Source organism: Emys orbicularis, chromosome 10 (genome assembly GCF_028017835.1).
Source record: "Emys orbicularis isolate rEmyOrb1 chromosome 10, rEmyOrb1.hap1, whole genome shotgun sequence".
Lineage (NCBI taxonomy): Eukaryota > Metazoa > Chordata > Testudines > Emydidae > Emys > Emys orbicularis.
In genome coordinates this window covers 36,795,489-36,818,216 of record NC_088692.1, presented here as the reverse complement: position 1 = coordinate 36,818,216, position 22,728 = coordinate 36,795,489, and the positions used below count along the sequence as shown (strand labels likewise).

At 52.9% G+C, this 22,728-nt stretch overlaps 1 protein-coding gene across 1 annotated transcript in view; it reads left to right on the top strand.

Annotated features, from left to right (window-relative positions):
• The window catches only part of SBK1 (SH3 domain binding kinase 1), a 77,503-nt gene extending 56,124 nt beyond the window's left edge, over positions 1-21,379 (top strand). The window contains exons 2-4 of the mRNA XM_065412759.1: positions 15,619-15,821; positions 17,235-17,437; positions 20,591-21,379. Coding sequence (XP_065268831.1) covers positions 15,619-15,821; positions 17,235-17,437; positions 20,591-21,379 — 1,195 coding nt within the window. The remainder of the gene's footprint in view (positions 1-15,618; positions 15,822-17,234; positions 17,438-20,590) is intronic.
• The last annotated feature ends 1,349 nt before the right edge of the window (positions 21,380-22,728 follow it).

Sequence of the window (22,728 nt, the reverse complement as noted above, 5' to 3'; positions counted from 1 at the left end):
TGCTTGCCAGCAGCTAGCAGGTTAACCCTTTCCTGCTGGCCCCTCTCCCTTGGCAGGCTTTGTTGCCCTTAGCGATGGGAGACTTGCTGGGGAGCGGGGCTCAGTCCCTCATTTACTCTCAGGCTCCGTGTTCTGTTGGTAGAACAGGGATGCTCCCTTTGTCTTGTCTGTTTCGATGGCCAGCTCTGGGCAGGGGCTGGCTCACTCTGCGTCTCTACAGCACCTTGCACGAGGGGGCCCCGACCTCAGTCACAGCCCAAGCTATAAATAACGGTGATAACATTCGTGTAGATAACTGGACTCACCACTATAGCGTCTCCTTGTGGCTGGGCATGGCATACCAGCTTCATCTTCTCTAGGTCCCCCTGCTGACGGGTGCTCGGGGCCTGCTGTGCTCCTCCTCTTCTTGCAGCTTGGCCCTCCAGCCAGGTGGAGTTTAAACCCTGCCCCTTCTGGCTGGGGTAACAGAGTCCAACCCAACAATAAGCCCAATGTCCTTACGTCAGGTTTTCTGGCCCTGTCTCTGGGCCTCGTGGTCCTCACACCCTTCTCCCAAAGTTCGGTCATCGTCATCCCTGTCCTTTGCGGGGGATCTCCCAGCCCCTTCCTTAGTGACTGGTGGCGGAGCCCAGGACCTTTCTCTCCTCTGGATTCCAGCCCAGGGACCCCAAAGCAAGCAGGAAAGGTCTGCCCATATTCAGACCCATCCCTTGCTTCCTCCCTAGGCTTCTGCCCCCCTGAGCCTGGCAGTAGGTCTCTCCAGAGCCTCCATCAGCTCACCCGGACTCCCAGAACTCTCCTGGAATCCCCCCACTAAATCCCAGTGGGACATTATGAATTCAACCCCCTTCTCCCTCCTTAGCCTTGACCTTTCATCCCTCTCATGGGCCCCAGCTGACTGCTTCCAGGCCCTCTCCTCTGGAGATAGGTCAGTGTCAATTATCCCCATCACACAAATGGGTAAACTGAAGTCCAGAGAATTAAGTGACTTGCCCAAGGTCACCCAGCTGACCAGCAGCAGAGGTGGGAGCAGAACCCAGGTCTCCTGGCTCCCAGTCTCCTGCTGTAACTACTAGGTGGCGCTCCCTCTCTCCTTTGCCATGCGACCACTGCTGTTTCCACCATGTGGCTGGGGCAGTAAGAGCCAGTTGTCCTGCGGATGAAGGGAGGCTTTATTGCACCCAGTCCTGGTGTCTCTCGCTGCCATGGATTCCACTTATGCTGCAGTGTCTCAAAGAGGGCCTGGGTTAGCTGTTGGCAGGATGGTTAGTTTGGGATTTTAAAAAGTGACTAAAGTCCTTCTGGATCACCGTCCAGCAACCTTCAGTTCTAAAGCTCTGGCTCTGATAAGCCCATTATTAGCATTAGACCTAACTTTTGGAACTCCCTGCTACAGGATAGCTCTTAGAACCACTGCTGGGCTAACACTAAGGGCTCATATGTTGCAGGGTGTGCTTGGCTGAGCTTTTGTATTTTTCTTGAAAAACAAAGATTTAGAGAATGTGAAATTAGGCTCTGTAGTGGTGTGAAAACAGCTCTGTATGAATGTGATGTCCCAGAAAAATCCTACCCTGGGATGGGATGGAGCATGGGACATTTCACGAAGCTCAGTTTCATTCTGAGGAAGCTAGCTGCAGCCCTATCTCTAGTAGTAAAGGAGAGCATTTTGGATTCATAGATTCCAAGGCCAGAAGGGACCACTGTGATCTTCTAATCTGACCTGGGTAACACAGGCCAGAGAACTGTCTCCAAATAATTCCTAGAGCAGATCTTTCAGAAAAAGAGCCAGGCTCTGTGGTTACCCTGGATAGAATGCACCTGACAAGGGCTCTCAACCATGTCTTCGGGCATGAGCTGATCACCAGATGGGATCAGGCGGAAGTATTCCCCCGGGGTGGAGCATTGCACACTTACGTGCATTATGAGTGTTTAGTGTCTTCCTCTGAACGGTCTGGCATTGGCTTCTGTTGAAGACAAGCTGGGCACAGATGGACCATTGGTCTGTGCCAGGGCGGTGATTCCTGCAGAGATGGAAACATCCTATTAGAGCAGAGCCTCTCCTGCCAATGCAGGATTTTCCCCTACATGGTATAATTGCTAATGTTTCACCCAGTCTAGTTTGACCTGGGCCAAGCCATGGGGTCTCCACCCGTCCCCTTGCAAAGCTTCATAGATCTCAGTTGGGACAGATTCTTGATCTTCAGCCTAAATGTCCCACTACTCCTCCCTATACCCCTTTGCTCTACTCTCCCCTTCTTGATGTTTGCACCCTCTGTTTGTCCCCCTGCTTAGCCATGCAATCTCATCAGCTTTCCTCATGTCAGTCCCTCTAGAACCCGGATGGTTTGTATTGTTGTTCATCAGTTTATCGATGTCTTTCTGATAACCCAGAACCAAACCCAGGATTTCAGGTGAGGTTGTGCCAGGTCCCATTGAGATGGACAGCTATCTACTCGTCCTGGGAGTGCAACCCTAAAATTGCACTGATTGGCCACTCCTTTTGCCATAACACTCATACCTAAATTGCTCTCTGGTATTGCCCCTAATTCTCTTTTACTGATCCCGGCTTCCTCCCTCCCATCCAGGATCCTGGACTTTGCACAATTTTAGGATATTAGCTGCATTTTTACAAGTGGGATTGCCTGCCCATGGCCCTGATCCCAGGATGGGATCCACGTGGACAGACCCTTGTGTCAGAATGGATTGATTGCAGGATCGGGCCCATGTCAGTAACCTCTCTGGGTCCCTCTGTATTTATCAGCCCTCACTTATGGTCACAGCACCTCCTAGTTCAGTATCAGCTGCAGCTCATCCCTAGAGAGGAAGGCTAGGCCAGTGGTAAGGGTAGAAGCCTAAAATGACTCTGAAGACCTAGGTTCAATTCCCTGAATTGCTCAAGGCTTTCTCTGTGACCTTGGGCAAGTCACTTAGCAGCTCCATGCCTCAGTTTCCCCCCCCTCTGTACAATGGGGACAATAGTCTTGCCTCACAGAAGTGTTGTGAGGGTAAATACATTAAGGACTGGGAAGAGCTCAGATATAGTGAGTGCCATGGAAGTGCCTTAGATATGTAGATTACTGTGTGGTGTCAGAATGTGGCTTGCTGCCAGAGTGCCCCCTTGTGGCTGGGCATTGCAAGACAGTCCCCACAGCCTGGTGGGTCATTTCTTCTTGTGGCTCGGCCCTCTGGGCAGGTCACATACAGCCCCATGCCTTCTGGAGTAAACCAAGAGTCCAACAAACAATAGACCATCGACCTCCCCTTGGGATATCAGCCCAACTCCAGACTCCGTCATCCTTGCCCCTGGTATCAGGGGGGTGCAAGGGTCCTTACCCTGGTGCCTCACCACCCCCCTCAATGGCCTTTTCTTTCCTCTGGCATCCAGTCCAGGGATCCTCTAATAAGCAGCCAAGGCCTATCTGCGCAGACCCCCACTGCCTCCCAGGACCACTTCCTGCCTCCACCTTTTGCACAGGCTTGGGGTGTATTGGCAGCTCTTTTTCTCCTCAGGCTCACTGCAGAGCTTCAGAGCACTTTCCACCGCCCAGCTGCAGGAGAGTTTTCTCTGCTCCCCTGGCAGGCCCGTCCCTGACCCAGCTGGAGTCTTCCTGCAGGCCCCTCCACCAGCACAGAGAACCCAGGGCCAGCTGCCTTCCCTCCAGCCTGTGTGTCTACACTGCAATTTTATAGCCCCACAAACCCAAATCAGCTCTCCTGGGCCAGCTATGGGTGTTCTGTTGCAGCGTAGACGCGCACCCGTAGCTTCCCGCTTTAGCTCGGCTTCTCTCGCTGAGTGAGAACCGGTATCTGCTCTTCTCCCTCCCCCCCGCCCTCCCAGGACTGACTGTCCACAGGCTCTTGTTAACTCCTTCTTGCCCAGTGTGGGCTTTGTCCACCCCATCACATGTGGTTTATCCCTGGGGCATGGCAGCAGGCACCTCCCCGCCATCTGTGGTTTTGCTATTTGTTACCCTTGGCTCTTTGCTGCTGTGATAACGTAACCCTTGGCCTAGGGCCCTGCAGACCATTTTCCATCTACAAGACACTGTTTATATGCCAGCTAATTGGAATTAATGTTGAGAGATGTCGTGAGCCACTGTATTCACATCTAACTGTATAACAGCAACTGCTCTCCTCTTGCCCAGTGATTTTGGAAATCTTTTGCAAAAGAAAAGCCGTCAGCTTTATCCGGGCAGATCTGTTCTTTGCAAACACCCGGTGCTAGTTGATTTTTGTGTTTCTATCCTGCCTTTGGGGTCTGATTGGCCATTGCACGAGTGAGACCATTTACAGCCATGCAGAATCCAAAGTGGATGTGAAGCAGTACTGTTCAGAGTTGGGTAGCATTGTACACCCACTTGGGGACTACACATGGTGCAGGTCGATAGGGAGGGAGGCCTTGGATGCTTTACTATTTTTGTTTCATTATTTTACTTGAAAGCCAGGTGAGATGTAGGGGCCAGTTATAGTCAGGACCGCTCTTCTTTTTGTTCTGAAGATTGCTACAGCATCTGCTTTTCTGCAGTACTCTGGCACTGCCCTGGTTTCTCTCACCTGCCCTGCACACAGGTTTTGCACCAGTCTAATTGTGTGTTAGGGTTGTGATTTTTGTTACAGCTATAATTATACCGGTTACAATTCCAAGTATAGCTGCAGTTGTACCAGTATGAAGCTGCCATTTATCAATATAACTTATTCCCCTTCCCATATGGGAATCCGCTATAAGCACCTTGATACCAATATAAGTGCATCCACACATGGGATTGGTACTACTCGAGCTGTATTTGTTTCTAAACCAATATGGTGAAAGCAGTGCAAAAACTGTGTGTAGACCAAGCCCATCCATTTATTTGTTAATAGCTGTCCATCAGGGCTGTGTGGCTGTCCTGCCTTTCTGGGGTCTCTACTGCCCTGATATGGACTCAGAGCAGGACTTTGGAAACACCAATGAAGAAACAGTCCCCAGCAATCCATCTCAGGTTTGCTTTAAGAGCAAGTCAGCATTGGTAGGAGATTTTGGGCTAGCCATGTTGGATGGATCCATCCAGTGTGGTTTCATGTAGATGTCAGCTTGGTCTCAAGGCAAATTACAACTGCATGACCTTCAAAGTGGTGCTTAGAAAGTCTTCCCTGCCCCAGCTGTGCATGAGATCCTCTTGCTGCATGGATGCCTCACGGGCTTTCGTATCTTTTACATCCCAAGGCTGGCCTCCTATTGCCCGGTTGTATGGCTGGGACCATGCCAGTTAGATCCAAGTGGCCAGGAGGAAGGATGGGACTTAATTCCCTTTTGTATTTGGCATCATTTCTTGAGGTCGCCCTGCAGTATGCATGTGGGGCTGCTGGGTGCCTATGTCCTGCTGTCCCATCACAGTCGGTGATATAATATAGTGACTGTAATTATGCTGTAGTTGCACTACAGTCACAATGTAGTGGTGTGGTATTTATGCTGCAATGACAATGTAGTTACCTGTAGTTCTGCTGCAATCACTGTGCAGTCAAACTATAGCTACACTGTCAACACAGTGAAGTTATGCAACAGTTATACAGCAATCACTGAAGTTCTGTGGTTGTTGTGCTTTGTGTACCTTGAATTCTCACCAGTTCCTGTAACTGGAAGGCGGCTGCTACATGACAGAGTAATTCCAGTGTAAACTCTATGTAATCAATGTACCTGGATTCTAAAAATACATGTATTATGTATGAACAAGTGTAAGGTGGTCACTCTTAGCACTCCTTGTGGCCAGGCATGGCATAGCGGCTGTATCCCCGTGTGGCGCCCCCTGCTGTTGCTTCATTTCTGTGGTGGTCTCTCCTCCACCAACTTGGCCCTCCAGCCAGGTCACAAGATTTATGTCTGCTCCTTTTGGGGTAACAAAGTTCAACAAATAAAAGTCCCACAAATAATTTCTAGACCTTAAGTCAGGGCTCTGGCCCCAGACTCTGGGCTCATGCCACTTTCCCAATGGGTGGTAGGGGAACCCAAGCCCTACCTTTACACTGGTGTCCAGCCCAGGCACCCTGCAACTGGCAGCCAAGGTCTGCACAGTCCCACTCCTAGATGCTGTTTACCTGGGCTTCTTTGTACTCAGCCTCTCACAGGCTTTCTTCCCCATAGCTTCTCTGGGTTGGCCCTTCTTTCAAGGCTAGGCTTCCAGGGCTTATTCTCCTCCCAGGTTTCCTCCTCACCAGCTGTCAGTTCCCAGACAGTGACTGCAGCTTCTCTCCTTGCAGCCCCCTTCTGCTCTCAGCTTCCTGGCTTTTTACTAACCAGCCTGCTCCTTCCCAGTTGGGCATCAAGATCAGTTAAACCTGGCTCCCCCTCCATGTGCAGCCACATAACATCATTGGCCTCCCAGGCCTCATTAACCCCTTCCGGGTCTGTGCGGGGTACACACCCCATCATGATCAGTAATTAAGTCCTGGAGTTCACCTGTCTGTTGTGTGAATGAGTAGCAATGGTAACTAGTCATCAGACAGCACAACCACAGCGGGATAACAGTCCCCGTGAGATAACATGGAAGCTCACTATGGGGTGGGGAAAAGGGGGGGGGGTAGTGAGAGGCGTAAGCTCCTCTCTCCACACCCTCATAGACTTTAGACTTTAAGGTCAGAAGGGACCATTATGGTCATCTAGTCTGACCTCCCGCATGATGCAGGCCACAAAAGCTGACCCACCCACTTTCCCTTAACTCAGCTGTTGAAGTCTCCAGATCATGATTTAAAGACTTCAAGTCGCAGAGAATCCTCCAGCTTGCGACCCCTGCCCCATGCTGCGGAGGAAGGCGAAAAACCTCCAGGGCCTCTGCCAATCTACCCTGGAGGAAAATTCCTTCCCGACCCCAAATATGGCGATCAGTAGAACCCCGAGCATACAGGCAAGATTCTCCAGCCGGACCCTCATTTTACCAGCGATGGCACGTTATTGCCTAATTGACTAACATCACGTTATCCCATCAAACCATTCCCTCCATAAACTTATCTAGCCTAATCTTGAAGCCAGAGAGGTCTTTTGCCCCCACCGTTTCCCTCGGAAGGCTGTTCCAAAATTTCACCCCTCTGACGGTTAGAAACCTTTGTCTAATTTCAAGCCTAAACTTCCCCACGGCCAATTTATATCCATTTGTTCTCGTGTCCACATTGGTACTGAGCTGAAATAATTCCTCTCCCTCCCTGGTATTTATCCCTCTGATATATTTAAAGAGAGCAATCATATCTCCCCTCAGCCTTCTTTTGGTTAGGCTAAACAAACCGAGCTCCTCGAGTCTCCTTTCATAGGAAAGGTTTTCCATTCCTCGGATCATCCTAGTGGCCCTTCTCTGTACCCGTTCCAGTTTGAGTTCATCCTTTTTAAACATAGGAGACCAGAACTGCACACAGTACTCCAAATGAGGTCTCACCAGCGCCTTGTATAACGGAAGCAGCACCTCCTTGTCCCTACTAGAAATACCTCGCCTAATGCATCCCAAGATCGCATTAGCTTTTTTCACAGCCACGTCACATTGCCGACTCATAGTCATCCTGCGGTCAACCAGGACTCCGAGGTCCTTCTCCTCCTCCGTTACTTCCAACCGATGCGTCCCCAGCTTATAACTAAAATTCTTGTTAGTCATCCCTAAATGCATCACCTTACACTTCTCACTATTAAATTTCATCCTATTACTATTACTCCAATTTACAAGGTCATCCAAGTCTCCCTGCAGGATATCCCGATCCTTCTCCGAATTGGCAATACCTCCCAACTTTGTGTCATCCGCAAACTTTATCAGCCCACTCCTACATTCGGTTCCGAGGTCAGTAATAAATAGATAAAATAAAATCGGACCCAAAACCGAACCTTGAGGAACCCCACTGGTGACCTCCCTCCAACCTGACAGTTCACCTTTCAGTACTACCCGCTGCAGTCTCCCCTTTAACCAGTTCTTTATCCACCTCTGGATTTTCATATCGATCCCCATCTTTTCCAATTTAACCAATAATTCCTCATGCGGTACCGTATCAAACGCTTTACTAAAATCGAGGTATATTAGATCCACCGCATTTCCTTTATCTAGAAAGTCTGTTACTTTCTCAAAGAAGGAGATCAGGTTGGTTTGGCACGATCTCCCTTTCGTAAACCCATGTTGTAATTTGTCCCAATTGCCATTCACCTCAAGGTCCTTAACTACTTTCTCCTTCAAAATTTTTTCCAAGACCTTGCATACTACAGATGTTAAACTAACAGGCCTGTAGTTACCCAGGTCACTTTTTTTCCCTTTCTTGAAAATAGGAACCACATTAGCTATCCTCCAGTCCAATGGTACCACCCCCGAGTTTACAGATTCATTAAAAATTATCGCTAAGGGGCTTGCAATTTCTGGCGCCAGTTCCTTCAATATTCTCGGATGAAGATCATCCGGTCAGCCCGATTTAGTCCCATTTAGCTGTTCAAGTTTGGCTTCCACCTCCGATATGGTAATGTCAACCCCCCCTCCTTTATTCCCCTTTGTCCTGCTCCCTCTATTCCTAAGCCCTTCATTAGCCTTATTAAAGACCGATGCAAAATATTCATTTAGATATTGTGCCATGCCTAGATTATCCTTAATCTCCACTCCATCTACATTCTTCAGCGGTCCCACTTCCTCTTTCTTTGTTTTTTTCCTATTTATATGGCTATAAAACCTCTTACTATTGGTTTTAATTCCCCTCGCAAGGTCCAACTCTACATGGCTTTTGGCCTTTCTCACTGCATCTCTACATGCTCTGACCTCAATAAGGTAGGTTTCCTTGCTGATCCCTCCCCTCTTCCATTCTTTGTACGCTTTCTGTTTTTTCTTAATCGCCTCTTTGAGACGCTTGCTCATCCAGCTAGGTCTAAATTTCCTGCCTACTAACCGTTTTCCCTTTCTCGGGATACAGGCCTCGGACAGCTCGTGCAACTTCAACTTGAAATAATCCCAGGCGCCATCTGCCTTTAGATCCCTAAGTATGTTAGCCCAATCCACTTCCCTAAGTAGTTGCCTTAATTTATTAAAGTTGGCCTTTTTGAAATCGTAAACCTTAGTCACAGTTTTAATTCTGTTAATCCTTCCATTTAGTTTAAACTGAATTAGCTCATGGTCACTCGAGCCAAGGTTGTCCCCTACAACCATTTCCTCAACGAGGTCCTCACTACTCACCAGCACCAAATCTAAAATGGCATCCCCCCTCGTCGGTTCAGTTACTACTTGATGAAGGAATTCATCTGCCAGCACGTCTAGGAACATCTGAGCCCTATTATTGTTACTAGCATTTGTTCCCCAATCTATATCTGGGAAGTTAAAGTCCCCCATGATTACACAGCTCTTATTAGTTTTTACTTCCCTAAAAACTTCCCTTCTGTCCCAGTAAAAGTGCTGTCTAGTTCAGCTGGGCTGCCGAAGCTGGAGGTTTGGCTGGAGACAGATGTGCTGGGGTGGATTATAATTGTGGTCACCTGTGTTCTGGTAATGCCTAGAGGCCTTGGTTATAGATTGACACCCATTGGGCTTGGCACTGTACACACATCATTAGGCTTGGGAGGATTGGATTTTTATCGGTAAATGTCCATTTCACCGTACACACCATACACACCCAAACCGACTAAAAATATTGCCATGGATAATAATTGAAATGTACAGAGAGGCACAGTAAGAAAAACATGGCTTGAGAACTTATTAAAGTTTGATTGAAGGATATTTATTTTGATATGTGATGTTGACAATGTGTTTTAATCATCATAAAGCTTTAACTTTTTGAATCTCAACATCTCCTATCATTAAATAATTATTGTCTGACACCCCCCCCCCCCCCCAATTTCCCATGACTGTGAAAATTTAAATTGATTAAAAACATTTTAAATGCTTAAAAATTCGCATGCCTGTCATCTGTGGAAAGGGTAAAAAAATACAATTGAATTCTGCCCAGTCTGTATAATGAAGAGACAGCCCCTGCCACAAAGAGCATTCAGGGGAGAGGCACCTGGCCACAGTGATGTACTCCAGCATCCAGAGCTCTCAGCAGTGGTGAGGGCAGAGCTGAAAGTCATCGCAGAGCTGCACAGGGCATGTCGGTGCCTGGCGATGGAATCTCACTCGGTTGTTACGGAATGAGACAGCATGGACACTTCATTCCAACTCAGTTAACATCCCCTGCCCCTTTGAGGCTTCTGGGCAGTGGTTTTGGTACTAGGCAACAGTGGCCAAGTGGCTGCCGAGGTGGAATGGTCTGTGTTTGCCCATTGGAGATCAGTGTGTCTGCCTCACCTGCACCTAGGGCCTGTGGGGGACAGTTCCAGAATGCTGATGTCCCAGAAGGGTGCTCATGCCAGGCTGGCAAAGTGCAGGAGAGTCCAACCTGAGGGGTCCAACATCAATAAACAACCCCAAGTGATCCCACCATGTTTATTATTTAGTATGTGTTTTGTAGTTGCACCTAGGAGCCCTAGTCATGGACCAGGCTCTCCTGGCGCTGGGCGCTGTACATTTATTAGGTGTATTACAGTGGCACGTAGGAGCCCCCAACATGGCCCAAGACCCCGTTGTGCCGGGTGCTGCACAAACACAGAACAACCAGCGGGTCCCTGCCCCAAAGAGCTGACAGTCTAATCTCAGCATCCAGCCTGAATTTCTGCTCCGCCCATGCCCCTCTGTGCCCCAGACAATCCCCCCCACCACCTCAAAGCAGCATCAGAGCCTGGGAAGAGCAAGAAACAGCCTGGCAAACACCCCAGCACAGTGGTGGTTCCCAAGGCTTGATTCCCTTCCTGCGGAATACCAGTACTTCCCGCTGATGTCATCCCCTGGGGGTGAACTGGCCCCATGTTTGCCAATTGGACTTGGCCACTTCCTAGCCCCATCCCGCTCCACAGAGCTGTAGAATGGCAGGGGCCATACGGTACTACAGCAATCACAGGCAGCCCAGCCACTTAGGCCAAAGTGGCCACTGAGCTTGGTCACCTGACTTGTGGTAGCTTGAGGCCTGATTTCCCAGGGGCTGAGCACCTCCTGCCTCTCCCCTTGACTCCGATGAGAACTGCCAGGAGCTCAGCACCGACGGGAACCAGCCCCTGGTGTCCCAAGTCAGGCGCTCCCAAAAATGGAGGTCTCCAAGATCAGTGGCATTTTGGAAAATGGCCTTTCAGCCTTGCCTTGGGGGCTCTGGCTATCCAGTGCTCTCAAGGGCTCCCCTTTGCACTCCCCAACGAGAACCTCCACAGCCGGTTTGGGAAATGCAGAATGAGCAGGGCCAGTGCATGGGGGAAAGGCCAGGTGCCTCTGCAGCCAGAAGCTGAGCATCTGGGGCACTTTACCCCTGAGTACCCAGCATTTGGGAGCTTGGTACAGCCCCAGTGGGACTTACACTCCCTTCAGGGCCCTTCAGAGGCAAATGTTGTGGGAGAAGATGAGCAGAGACTCAATCGTCTACAGCGCTTCTGGACCTGCCCAAGAAGAGAGCAGCTCAAGGGGAAGAGCAATAGCACACAACTCAAACCAAGGTGCACCCTGCCTCTGTCCCAGGGAGGGGGGGAAGGCATACCAGGAAGATCTCACACACGGTGCACCCCTCTCTTGCTCACCCCGCTCGGGCATTCTGCAACACACACTTCTCATGCACTTAAACACATCCCTCTCATACTCCCCTCCCCCGCTCTTGCATTTGTACACACCCGTGCACTCCTTGGCAGTCACACACCTCTCTTGCACACCGGCCGGGGAGGACATTAGCTGCAGCGTGTCAGAACATGACTTGAGGCGGGGGCATCTCTGTGTTTTCATTTCACGATCTTCCCTTGCCCAGGTTTCCTTGGTGGAGGGTAGCAATGGGCTCTGGTCAGTTTGTGTATGCTGGGCTTGTTGCTTCTTACCTCGTAGCAGGAGCCATGTCACCCCGCTCAGGAAGCTGTCTCTGGGCTTGTTTTACTGCAGCGTTGGTTTCTTCTGCCCAAATGCTGTTAACTAAAGCGATTTCCAGAGTGAATTCTGTGCAGTCGATGGGCACCCAGCCACAGGACAGTCCTGGAGCATGAAATGCTTGGATTATCCTCAGCAGCTGTACAACCCTCTCTGCAAACCACCCCTGTACCTGCTGCTCGGGCCAGGCAGTAGCTCCCTCTTCAGTCCTCATTTAACCTTTGGAGACCACCAAGAAGGGGGCAATCAGTGGTGTTTTTGTGATATGGGAGGAAGTGGCGGAGACCCCTCCTCAACCATTTCACGGGATAAGCACAGATCTGGGCTGGATTTGAACCAGTAACCCAGTAGTGAAAAATTCTACAGCCCATTACCAAATCCCTAAGCCAGCCAGCAAACTGAGAAAGCAGTTTTGTCACATTGTACACAGATGGGCCATGAGCTACACAGCTGGCCCTGCAGTGGCTGATTGGAGATTTTTAAGGCCCGGCTTGACAAAGCCCTGGCTGGGATGATTTAGTTGGGAATTGGTCCTGCTTTGAGCAGGGGGTTGGACTAGATGACCTCCTGAGGTCCCTTCCAACCCTGATATTCTATGATTCTATGATTTCTCCTGTAGCAGCAGCAGCACAGTATGTGTGGAGGGGGAAGGTCCAGGGGAGGGGGCACAGACTATTTTCCTTTATAGGAAGCACACCATAGCATCCAAAGTCTGCAGCACATCAACACTAATCCTTGCTACACTCAAGCTGGTGAGAGAATCATTGTAGGTGATTGAGTATTTAATGCTGTGAGGCAGGATGGCCTAGTGGTGTGAGCACAGGCCTGGAAGCTGGACAATCTGGTTCTCTGCCTCACCCTTGCTGTGTGAATCCAGGCAGTTAACATCACCGCTCTGTGCCTCGGTTTCACCATGTGCCGAATGGGGATAAAAGATCCCATCCTGCTTCGGAGGGGTGATGTGAGGCTTAATTAGTCTCTCTTTGTCCGGTGCTATGAGATCATAGGCGGTACCAGCTATCCTAGGGGAAGGGATTAGGATTGTGTTGGAGGCAGCTCTCTACATAATCAGGTCCTATCTTTCTGTGAATGAAAACCCGTTGGCATAGCAGGGGGGTTTTGCTCTTTAAAACTCCACGCACCAGCTGGCCTTCATCGTGCATTTGCTGCTGCGCAAAGGCTCCCCGTTTATAACACAGGATCTCCTGGATTTCAGATCCTGGCCAGCCCCAACTGCATCTGCCCGAATCCTGCCTAAACCAGCCCCCCTCAGAAATTGTCTGTGACTGGGAGGGGGGGGGGGGCAGCTTGGGCCTCCGTGCCCTGACTTGCTTTCAGAACAGAAATGCCGCCAATTTTGCGGGGATAAGTAACAGCATCTTGTTTTTTGCTGTGTGCTGCTGGCATCTGGATCCTCTCTGCCAGGGTGAGGGTAATGCGGTGTTATGGGAAGGCTAAAGAATTGGCAACGACAGCTAACCCAAATGACAAGCAGCAGAGCTGTAACTTTCTCCTGGTGCCTAGAACCTCTGGTATGTGGGCCCCTTAGAAATCCACCTCGCTAGCCTGCCCTCCTCCCCAACGCCGGGCATCTTCCCCTCCACCCCCTTTGCCCCAGCAGAGATTGTATAGCAAATGCTAGAAAGATACTTAGCTCTTCTTCCACACACAGATCTCCTAGTGCTCAGGAGGTACAATTCCCCCTTCGACAGCTGGGGAAGTGAGGTGAGGAGATGTGCTCGAGGTCACGCAGCCAGTCCGTGGCAGTGAGGAACACAGCTCTGGCCCCTTCAGCCCCACTCCAGCGAGCTTTCCCCTGGATCAGGGGGTCAAAGCCTGAGCCCGTACAGCTACACAGTTCTTTCTAGTGCCACTGCACAGGCCTGAAAACCCAGGCTCTGAAACCCTCTGGTGTAGGCTGCTCCTTGCCTTACAGCTGTACCTTGTTTGGGTGGAGAACCGAGACACAGAGGGGTCAAAGGAGCTGCCCAAGGTCACACAGGGAGCCCATGGCAGAGCAGGGAATTGAACTGCAATCTCCTGAGACCCAGTGCCAGACCTTAGCCACAAGAGCATCCATCCTGCTGGACAAGAGCATGGGTGTGGGCATGCACCTCTGCCCCCTGCTAGATGGAATCAGACCTGCTCAGACAGCTGCTCTCTGTAGGCTACCCTTAGTAAAGATGCTCCTCTAGTGCTTACACCAATGCCTTTCCAGACAGCCTCATTGTGGTATCCCAACATTCACTGTTTGGTAAGCAGCCACCTCTTCCTCCCTGCTCTGTCCCACCTCAGCACAATGAGGGTGACAGTAGAGCATTGTGGGTGATGCTATGGAAGTCCCCAGCCAGCTGAGACATTGCCACTTGTTGGGATCCTGCTCTCCCCTCTGCTAATAAGCTCTCCCTGACCCTCTGAGTTCCTCACTGTCTATGGCGTGGCTCACAGCCAGCCCCAGGGAGGGGGACATGTGTGCAGAGTGATACCACACCTTGCAGACCCCAGGAGAAAGCCCTGTCACAGGGCACTTGCAACGTAAGTCCACACTTCCAAACACAGCCAGGGAGGAGCTGACAGACTGAAAAGCTGAGAGGAGAGGGAAAGGGGTGTAACACACAGGCCGAGTGATCCTGGGACATGGCCGCTCACTTACAAGGGGTTGGGAGCTCTATAAAGTCAAACACACTGAGCTGTTTGGGAGCAGAGACCACTGTTTTGTTCTGTGTTTGTACAGCACCTACACAATGGGGCCAGGGCTCCTTGGTGCTACCGTAATACCCCTAATAAATAATGTAAAGCACCCAGCACAATGAGACCAGGGCTCCTCGGTGCTGCCGTCACACCCCTAATAAATAACATAAAGCACCTAGTACAATGGAGCCTGATCTATGACTGGGGCTCCTCGGTGCTTCTGTAATACCCCTAATAAATAATGTACAGCACCTAGCACAACAGGGTCCTGGGCACTACCACAATACACATCATATTACACACTTCAGCCCCTCCTGTGCCCCCCACCCACCAGGAATGCCCTGTATCAGTCCTGGAATCCTGACTCCTCTCCCAGTGCTTGACCTTTCCCTCTGTGGAGGTGAGCGGTTGACTCATGACAAGTGCATTGGATATTGGCTACAGCCACGGCAGGCCTTGTGGGAGGAAGGGGGCCATTGGGGACATTTAGAGAAACTGGCCAGCCTTGGTGCAGGGGGCGCTCCATGTATAGGGGGTGGCCTGGAAGGAAGCACGGCCACGGGGGTCGCAGACGAAGAGGGCAATGGGGCACCATGGACGGAGCTGACGAGATGGCACCTGGGCAGATGAGCAGGGAGGGCAGAGCTCTGAAGCTCTGGAGCTGGCGATGGAGAAGGGGGAGCCAGCAAAGGGATTAGAGGGGTGAGAGTGATGGCAAAGACCAGTACTGCCACGGAGGGAGTGGGTGGGAATTTAGACTGATGACAGGAGGGCCTGTTTCTGTACAACATGGGTGGGGAATTATCCAGCACAGTGGGTCTCTGCCCCTGCAGGGGCAGCCCTCCCCAGACCCCAAAGGACTCCCCTAGTGGTTCATGAGGCTCCGTGGGCAAGGCTCCCCTCCGCCCAGCGCCACACATGACAGCGAGTGCTTGGCTGGGGGCCAGGCAGTGTGCGTGGCAGGCCCCCGGGCGTGGCAGCATATGGCAATGCCCCTGACCACATCTCTGCCTTGCAGTGCGACAATGAGTGCTGGCTCGATCGAGCAGGAGCCGTCGCGCAAGCTGGCCTGCTGCGGGGTGCCCCTGATCACCGAGGACATGCAGTCGCTGGCTATCCGCACCCTCTCCGGCACCGACATCAACAAGCACTATGACCTCATCCGCGAGCTTGGCAAGGGCACCTACGGCAAGGTGGACCTGGTGTCCCACAAAAGCACAGGTGAGGCCAGCTCAGCTCCTAGCGGCCAGGCCTAGGCATTTGGGCAGGCAGGGCTTGTTGGCAGCTCAGCGAGCCACAGGCTGGGAGCAGCTGGGTGGGGAGGGGAGAGACAGCTGGAGTGGAGGAACTGAGCAGCCATCTGAGGTTCAGCCCAGACCTGTTAGCAGGTCGGGGAGCACTAAGATTCTTGTCCCTCTTGTTTGGCTTGGTGCCTGTCTGCTGCAGGCTGACTGATGCCCACTGGGAGTGGCTCACCTCGGGGTATTTCCAGCCACGCCAGCTGCAGGAAGTGTCAGGCTCCTGTACCCTGGCTTGGGTTCAGCTCATGGAGGAGTCAGGAGTTGCTCAGACAGGGACCCCTGAAGCAGGCTGGGTCTCGGCTTATTATCGCCACATCTCCAGTCTAAGTCAAAGGGTTTTGCTAGCAGAAATTGCACTGGCATGACGGGTGCACTCCCCAACCCACAGCCGGGGGCATCCAGCTACTGGGAGAGTAGCAGGCATGGCCTGTTGCTTGCCTCTTACCAGGGCCTGTGGCCACAGGGATCCACTCTGTGTGCCATTCCATGGGCTATTCTCTGGCACGCCCACAGTCCTCTGCCCCCGGTGAGCTGACAGGATAGGCGTGGAGGTCTCCATGGTGTGCTGAGGCTGTGGCGGTCCCTTCTGTACAGCTCCCAATGGATCAGGCTTGCTGCTTTGAGACTGTTCTGTAGTTCTGGGGGTGCAAAGCCCTTTGGAGAGGATGCCAGGTGCTCCTGTTAGTGTTCCTGCCTAGCTACTGGCCCCAGCAGAGCTGGTCAGGAATTTGTCAATGAAATGTTTTTCATCCCAACGGATACATTTCCTGGGAAAGGGGTGTCGTCGATGAACTTCTCCACTCAAAACGTTTTTGAAAAAAAGAGTTTAAAATTCGACATGAAAAATTCCACTTTTCTGGTTCAAAATGACTTTTTGTTTAGAAATTTGAGCTGAGAGTTAAACAAAAATTGAGAAAATGGAAATGAAACGATTCCACTGACCTGAATCAGTTTTTTTTCCAGATTTTCAGTTTGCACATTTTTTTGAAATTTCAAGTCTTTGTTCTGATTTGGGATGGGAATATTTTTTTAAATCTTGAAAATGGTCAAGGGACAGGAAAATCTCAGTCCTTGTGCTCAAAGGCCAATGTCTTCTGCACAGGCCTCTCCAGAGGTCTAGTGGGTGTGGGCCAGGCCCTGACGAGCCATGTAGAGCTGGGTTGGTACGGAGAGCAGCACCTGCTGGGACCGCACTGCTAGGATGGGTGGTGCCTGAGCCGGGGGCCATGACTTTGGGAGCTCTCGGGGGAGCGTTGTGTCCGCCGCAACCTCCCCACTGGTCTGGGAGGAGTCCTATGTTGCTGAGCCTTCTCCTGAGCCTTTTCCTGTGTAGGCACCAAAATGGCGTTGAAGTTCGTGAACAAGAGCAAGACGAAGCTGAAGAACTTCTTGCGGGAGTTCAGCATCACCAACACGCTCTCCTCCAGCCCCTTCATCATCAAGGTCTTTGACGTGGTCTTTGAGACTGAGGATTGCTACGTCTTCGCTCAGGAGTACGCGCCTGGTGGGGACCTCTTTGACATCATCCCGCCACAGGTACCGGCTAGGAAGCTTCCCTGGACTGCCTCTCTCCTGCCCCCCAGAGTCTGAGCTTTAACACCCATGGCCCTCAACTGGGGCTGCCCCAGCTCCCCTGCACAATAGACCCCTTTCCTACATGAGAAGACCTTCTTCCCCATTGACCCCCGTCCCACCTCTGCTACTGAGAGACCTAAAGGCAGACTCTGTCCTCCAGCTGTGATCTCGTGTGCTAAGCAAGGGTGCTGACTGGAGTCAGCATACCAGGCTCAGGCCTGGCAGGTGCCTGAGTGCAATACCTCCACAGGAAAGCCCTGACATTCCCGTATGAGAGCGCCTGGGTCTGGCTCTCCTCTTGCTAGCACCTTGTGGGTTCCTTTACACCTGGGCAAGGTGAGAGTGAGTGGAGAGCTCTGACTTGGGAGCATCACGGGTGTTAGTGGCTCCTGCATATACAGGGTGTTCAGTAGGTGGCGCTCTTCCCCCGACTCTGCAATCAGACCTCACCCCTTGGGGCAGCATGCCTTAGATGAGACAAAGCTGAGCCCTTGGCCAATTGTGTCCTGTTAATGAGCCTGTAGCAATTTTCACAAGAGCAGGGCTGTTAAATGCTAACTGGGGTCACTACAACCTTCCTGCTTATGCTTGCCATGCAGTTGCAACTGGGTGCATTATGCATCACTTCCTGTCCTAAACCTTTGCCTAGTGATGCTGTGCGCTGTTAAACTGCTGGCATGTCCCACCCCAGAGGGGGCCGCATTTAAGTGATTCTTGTCTCCACCATTTGCAAAGTGCTTTGGGATCCTGAAAGATGCTAGATGAAAATAAGAAATTAATGACTATGATTCATTATCCTTACGAAAGCAGGGGGGGTTCAACAGTGACCAGGGGTTCATAGCCATCTCCTGGGGCGAGCTAGTCCAACGGCACACATAGTACTGCTTGCTCTGATCATAAAACATTTCCCCTCTCTGCACTGAATGAACAAGGCGAGGAGGGAGGGGAGGAATAAGCAGACAGAACTGAGAGAGAACCAAGGAGAAAGGATGACCAAAGAGGAGAAAGAGATCTCCCCAAATATAATTAGACATAATTGAATTGGAAGTGTAATGAAATCGTAATGTAAAGCGAATAAAGGAAAATGTGATTATACAGCTTGAGCGGGTGCTGTAGCAAAGACAAGAGACAGGGTGTACAAGAGACAAGTGTGTGTGTGTGGGGGGTGAGTCCTTGAAATGCCCTCTCCTTTGTGACCCAGGAAATTCTAGCCCCTGTGTGCCCCTCACCAGTTTGATCTTTGGGAGGCTGGCGTTGGTGTCTGCCATTGGCCCAGGGATTCAGACTAGCCTGAGCTCTGGCTAAGATCTCCACTGTGGGATGGGTTCTGGACTGGTTCCACCAGGCCTGCTCTGGTCTCCAAGGTGGTGGTGAGGGATAAGGACCTTGCCCCCTGGAGAAGAAGGGGAACTGTATCCCCACCCCTGCTGAACTCCACAGCCCTGCCCAAGTGGCTGGCAGTTCTCACCCAGCCGCCCGATTGCCCCCTCAAACTCTTGGTGTGTGGGAGGGAGGGAGACAGTTTGTTGGCTGCCATTTCAGGATGATGACGGTTTCCAAATTTCCACCCAGTTTCTGTGTTGCACATGGATAGGGACCCGAGGCAACGCTGCCATCAGAGACGCTAGAGGTGGAGAAGGCCTTTTAGGTCACCTAGTCCATCCCCTTCCCACCCAGGGGCCAGTGTTGGGTTGTTCTCCAGGACCTTGGCCCGTGCTAAATGGAGCTGCCACCACTTCCTGTGGGAGCTTATTGTATGTCCCTCTGGACCTCTCTGCCTTAGATATTTCTCCTGAAGCTCAGCCTAGACTTCCCTTTTGTCAGTCTCCTTCCTCTTACCCTGCCCAACCCCAGAGCACCTTAAGCAATTCCTCTCCCTGCTCCCACATGGACACCACGACCTCCTCTCCTCCCTTTCACACCGCCTCGGCCAAGCACCCTTCATCTCGCCTCCTTAACCAGCCCCTTTAGCTCCCTCACTCTTCTCAGCCAGCTTCTTCCGGGCGCGGAGGATGCTCAACCCCCCGCTCCACCCCAGATCCTGCTCCCACCCCAACCCTTCCCCCAAGCCTACACCGCCACCCTGCCCCTTCCCCGCCCCTTCCCCGCCTCTTCCCACCCAGTTCCACCCTCTCCCTCCAGCGTGCCCCATCCCTACTCCACTCCCTCCCTCCCAGCGCCTCCTGTACCACGCGATTCTGTGAAACAGCTGATTGAGGCAGGCAGGAGGAGCTGGGAGGGTGGGGGAGGTGCTGATCGGCGGGGCAGCAGGCAGGTGGGAGGCGCTGCAGAGGGGAGCTGGCTGCCAGTGGGTGCTGAGCACCCACTAATTTTTTTCCATGGGTGCTCCAGCCTTGGAGCACCCACGGAGTCGGCACCTATGCCCCCTCCCAGGGTGTCGTGGTCTGTTGGGGATTAACAGGCCCTAGAGAGAGACCCAGGAGGAGGAGAGGCTGAGGTGGATCTCCAGACTTGGCCTCTCTCAGGGAGAAGGTCCTCAACTGAGATCCTGCTGCCAGTTGACTTATGGGTCCAGCACTGGGAGCAGGGGACCTTACCTGGGATTGGAGGGTGACAGTGGATGGGGGATGTGCCCTCAGAGGAGAGCCACGGCTCCATGTCACGGAGCATGGTGCGGCCAGGTCTGGGCAGCTTGTTACCAGATACTGACCAGAGAAGAGATACATAGTGCGGCCAGGTCTGGGACAGAGCTCGGAGCGGGCAGTGATCTCCGCAGTGACCAGGAGCATGGGGCATGTGCCATTTCGGAGTGACACACTTCCATCTGTGTGAGGGCACATGGAGGCCTGGGGAAGGAGGAGCTTAAGCACTGATAAAGGAATTATAGTAGGACCTCCTTAATTCAAGCTCCTAAGGGGAGAGTCTTTGTGTGACCTGAAATGTGCCAACAGGACATGTCTGTGATGGGCCCCATACACCTTGTGAGCGGCCTGGCAGTCAGGGACAGTCCCCAGGAGAGCCAACCTGCTGTTAATCCATTCGCTTCTGTTGTTCTGTGGCTTAACCCCCAGTGCCTGCCTGTCTGACTCCACGTGTGACCCCCTGCCCCTCATCCCCATGCCCGGTGCTAATATGCTGTGTCTACCCTTATAGGTGGGCCTCCCCGAGGACATGGTGAAGCGCTGTGTGCAGCAGCTGGGCCTGGCCCTGGACTACATGCATAGCAAGAACTTGGTGCACCGGGACATCAAGCCGGAGAACGTACTGCTCTTTGACCGTGACTGCCGCCGGGTGAAGCTGGCCGACTTCGGCATGACCCGCAAGGTGAGCTGCCGGGTGAAGCGCATCAGCGGCACCATACCCTACACGGCGCCCGAGGTGTGCCAGGCCGGCCGGGCCGAAGGCTTCGCCGTGGACACCAGCATCGACGTGTGGGCCTTCGGGGTGCTCATCTTCTGCGTCCTGACCGGCAACTTCCCCTGGGAGGCAGCCTCTGCCTCGGACACCTTCTTTGAGGAGTTTGTGCGGTGGCAGAAGGGGCGCCTGGCAGGCCTGCCATCCCAGTGGCGGCGCTTCACAGACAACGCCCTGCGCATGTTCCAGCGTCTCCTGGCCCTGGACCCCGAGAAGCGCTGCCCTGTCAAGGAGGTCTTCTACTTCATCAAGTATGACCTGATGTCAGAGGTGCGCCGCCGGCCCTCCTACCGCTCCCGCAAGCATGCCGGAGATAAGCTCTCCGCCGGCCCCCACCGCCATGAGACGCCCAGCTCCTGCACCCCCACCCCGCTCAAGAGAACCATCCTGACGGAAGGCAGTGGCCCCCGGCTCTCTGCCTCCGAGCCAGGCCTGCCCTCCCCCGGGGGAGCTAGCCGGACGGACGGGCGGCAGGACAAAGGCAAAGGGCAGATGGTCCTGGCCACAGCAATAGAGATTTGTGTCTGATGTGGGCTCAGTGGGAATGAGGGGACAGCTGGTCCTCGCGACACCGCTCTGCTCCCTACAGCCTGCAACGATGATGTCAGCACCCCCGCCTCCCCGCCCCACTGGTGAATGGGGGTCAAGGGGGGATGGGGATTCCTTTTTGTGTGAAAAGGGACCAGGAGCCATGTCTCCCGAAGCAAAAAATACTCACACTGCTAGTACTCACTGATACTGAGGATGCGACGTACAGCTAAACCCTGGAGGAAAGGCCAGAGTGCAGACACAGCCAGGCAGAAAGGCCCCGGCTTGGTGGCTGGGAAGGACCATGTGTGTCATGGCGGCCCCTCCCCGTCACGTCTTCCATGATTGGGTTGGAGGCTGCTTCCCCTGGCACTCTGCACTGTGCCCCTGCTTTGTCAGTGCGGCCTGGGAGGAGCACTGAGGCTCTTCCCATTGTTGGGGGTGGGCAGGGACTTTCACAGGGATGAGAGCAGGAAGCCACAGGAGGGAGGGAATCGGCACCGAGTCTTGGACACACGGATGGGTGGCCATCTTGCGGGCAGCAGGGGCTCAGCAGGAATGTCACAGCCATTGGGTGTGTGGGGGTGGGGTGGGGGGTAGGATGGGGTGGGGCTGCCAGTGATGGGTGGTTTGTAGTTAATAAGCAACAAAGATGGCCATCTTGCGGGCAGCAGGTGTGGGGCTCTGAGGGTCATCGGGGGCCCCTATCACTGTCAAGGCTTGATATGCAAACTGGTGCATTGTTCCCTGGGGCAGGGTGGGCGCTGGGGCTCAGGATCTTGCTACAGGATCCCTGTGAGAGAGCATGGGGCCAGCACCATCCCAGCGGGCACTGCAGCAGCATTGCCCTCCAGCATTGCCCGCTGTCACTCTTTTGTTGGCTGTTTGTGTCCGTGCTCAGGCCCAGTGACTCTCCTGTGATTTCCCTGGAGGGGGCGCTGGCGGCGCGGACTCCTGGGGTTTGGGTGGAAGGCTCATGAGCCCAGTCCATGGAGGAGGCCTTTGGAGAGATTGGGGGGGCAGCGTGCACCAGCCTGTTTAATACCAAGCAGGCTATGGTTTGCCCCTTTTGCCCCATCCCCCACTGCCATCCTGCTTGGAGGACGGTCTGTGATGGGGAGCAGGAGATAAAGCGAAAGCCAGTAAGCCTGGTTGAGCCACTGGCCTGTCTGTAAAGAGGGTTTCCTCAGGGCCAGTTCTCTGACAGCCTGAGCCCAGCCATGTCCAGGGCACGTCCCCCAGGGGTGGGGACTCGGGCAGCCCCAGCTCCTGCTGCTCCCCTCCTTGCTGAGGGATCCTGAGGGCACTTCTCTCTGTACCAGTGGGGGAAGCAAGCGCTAAATGTAGCA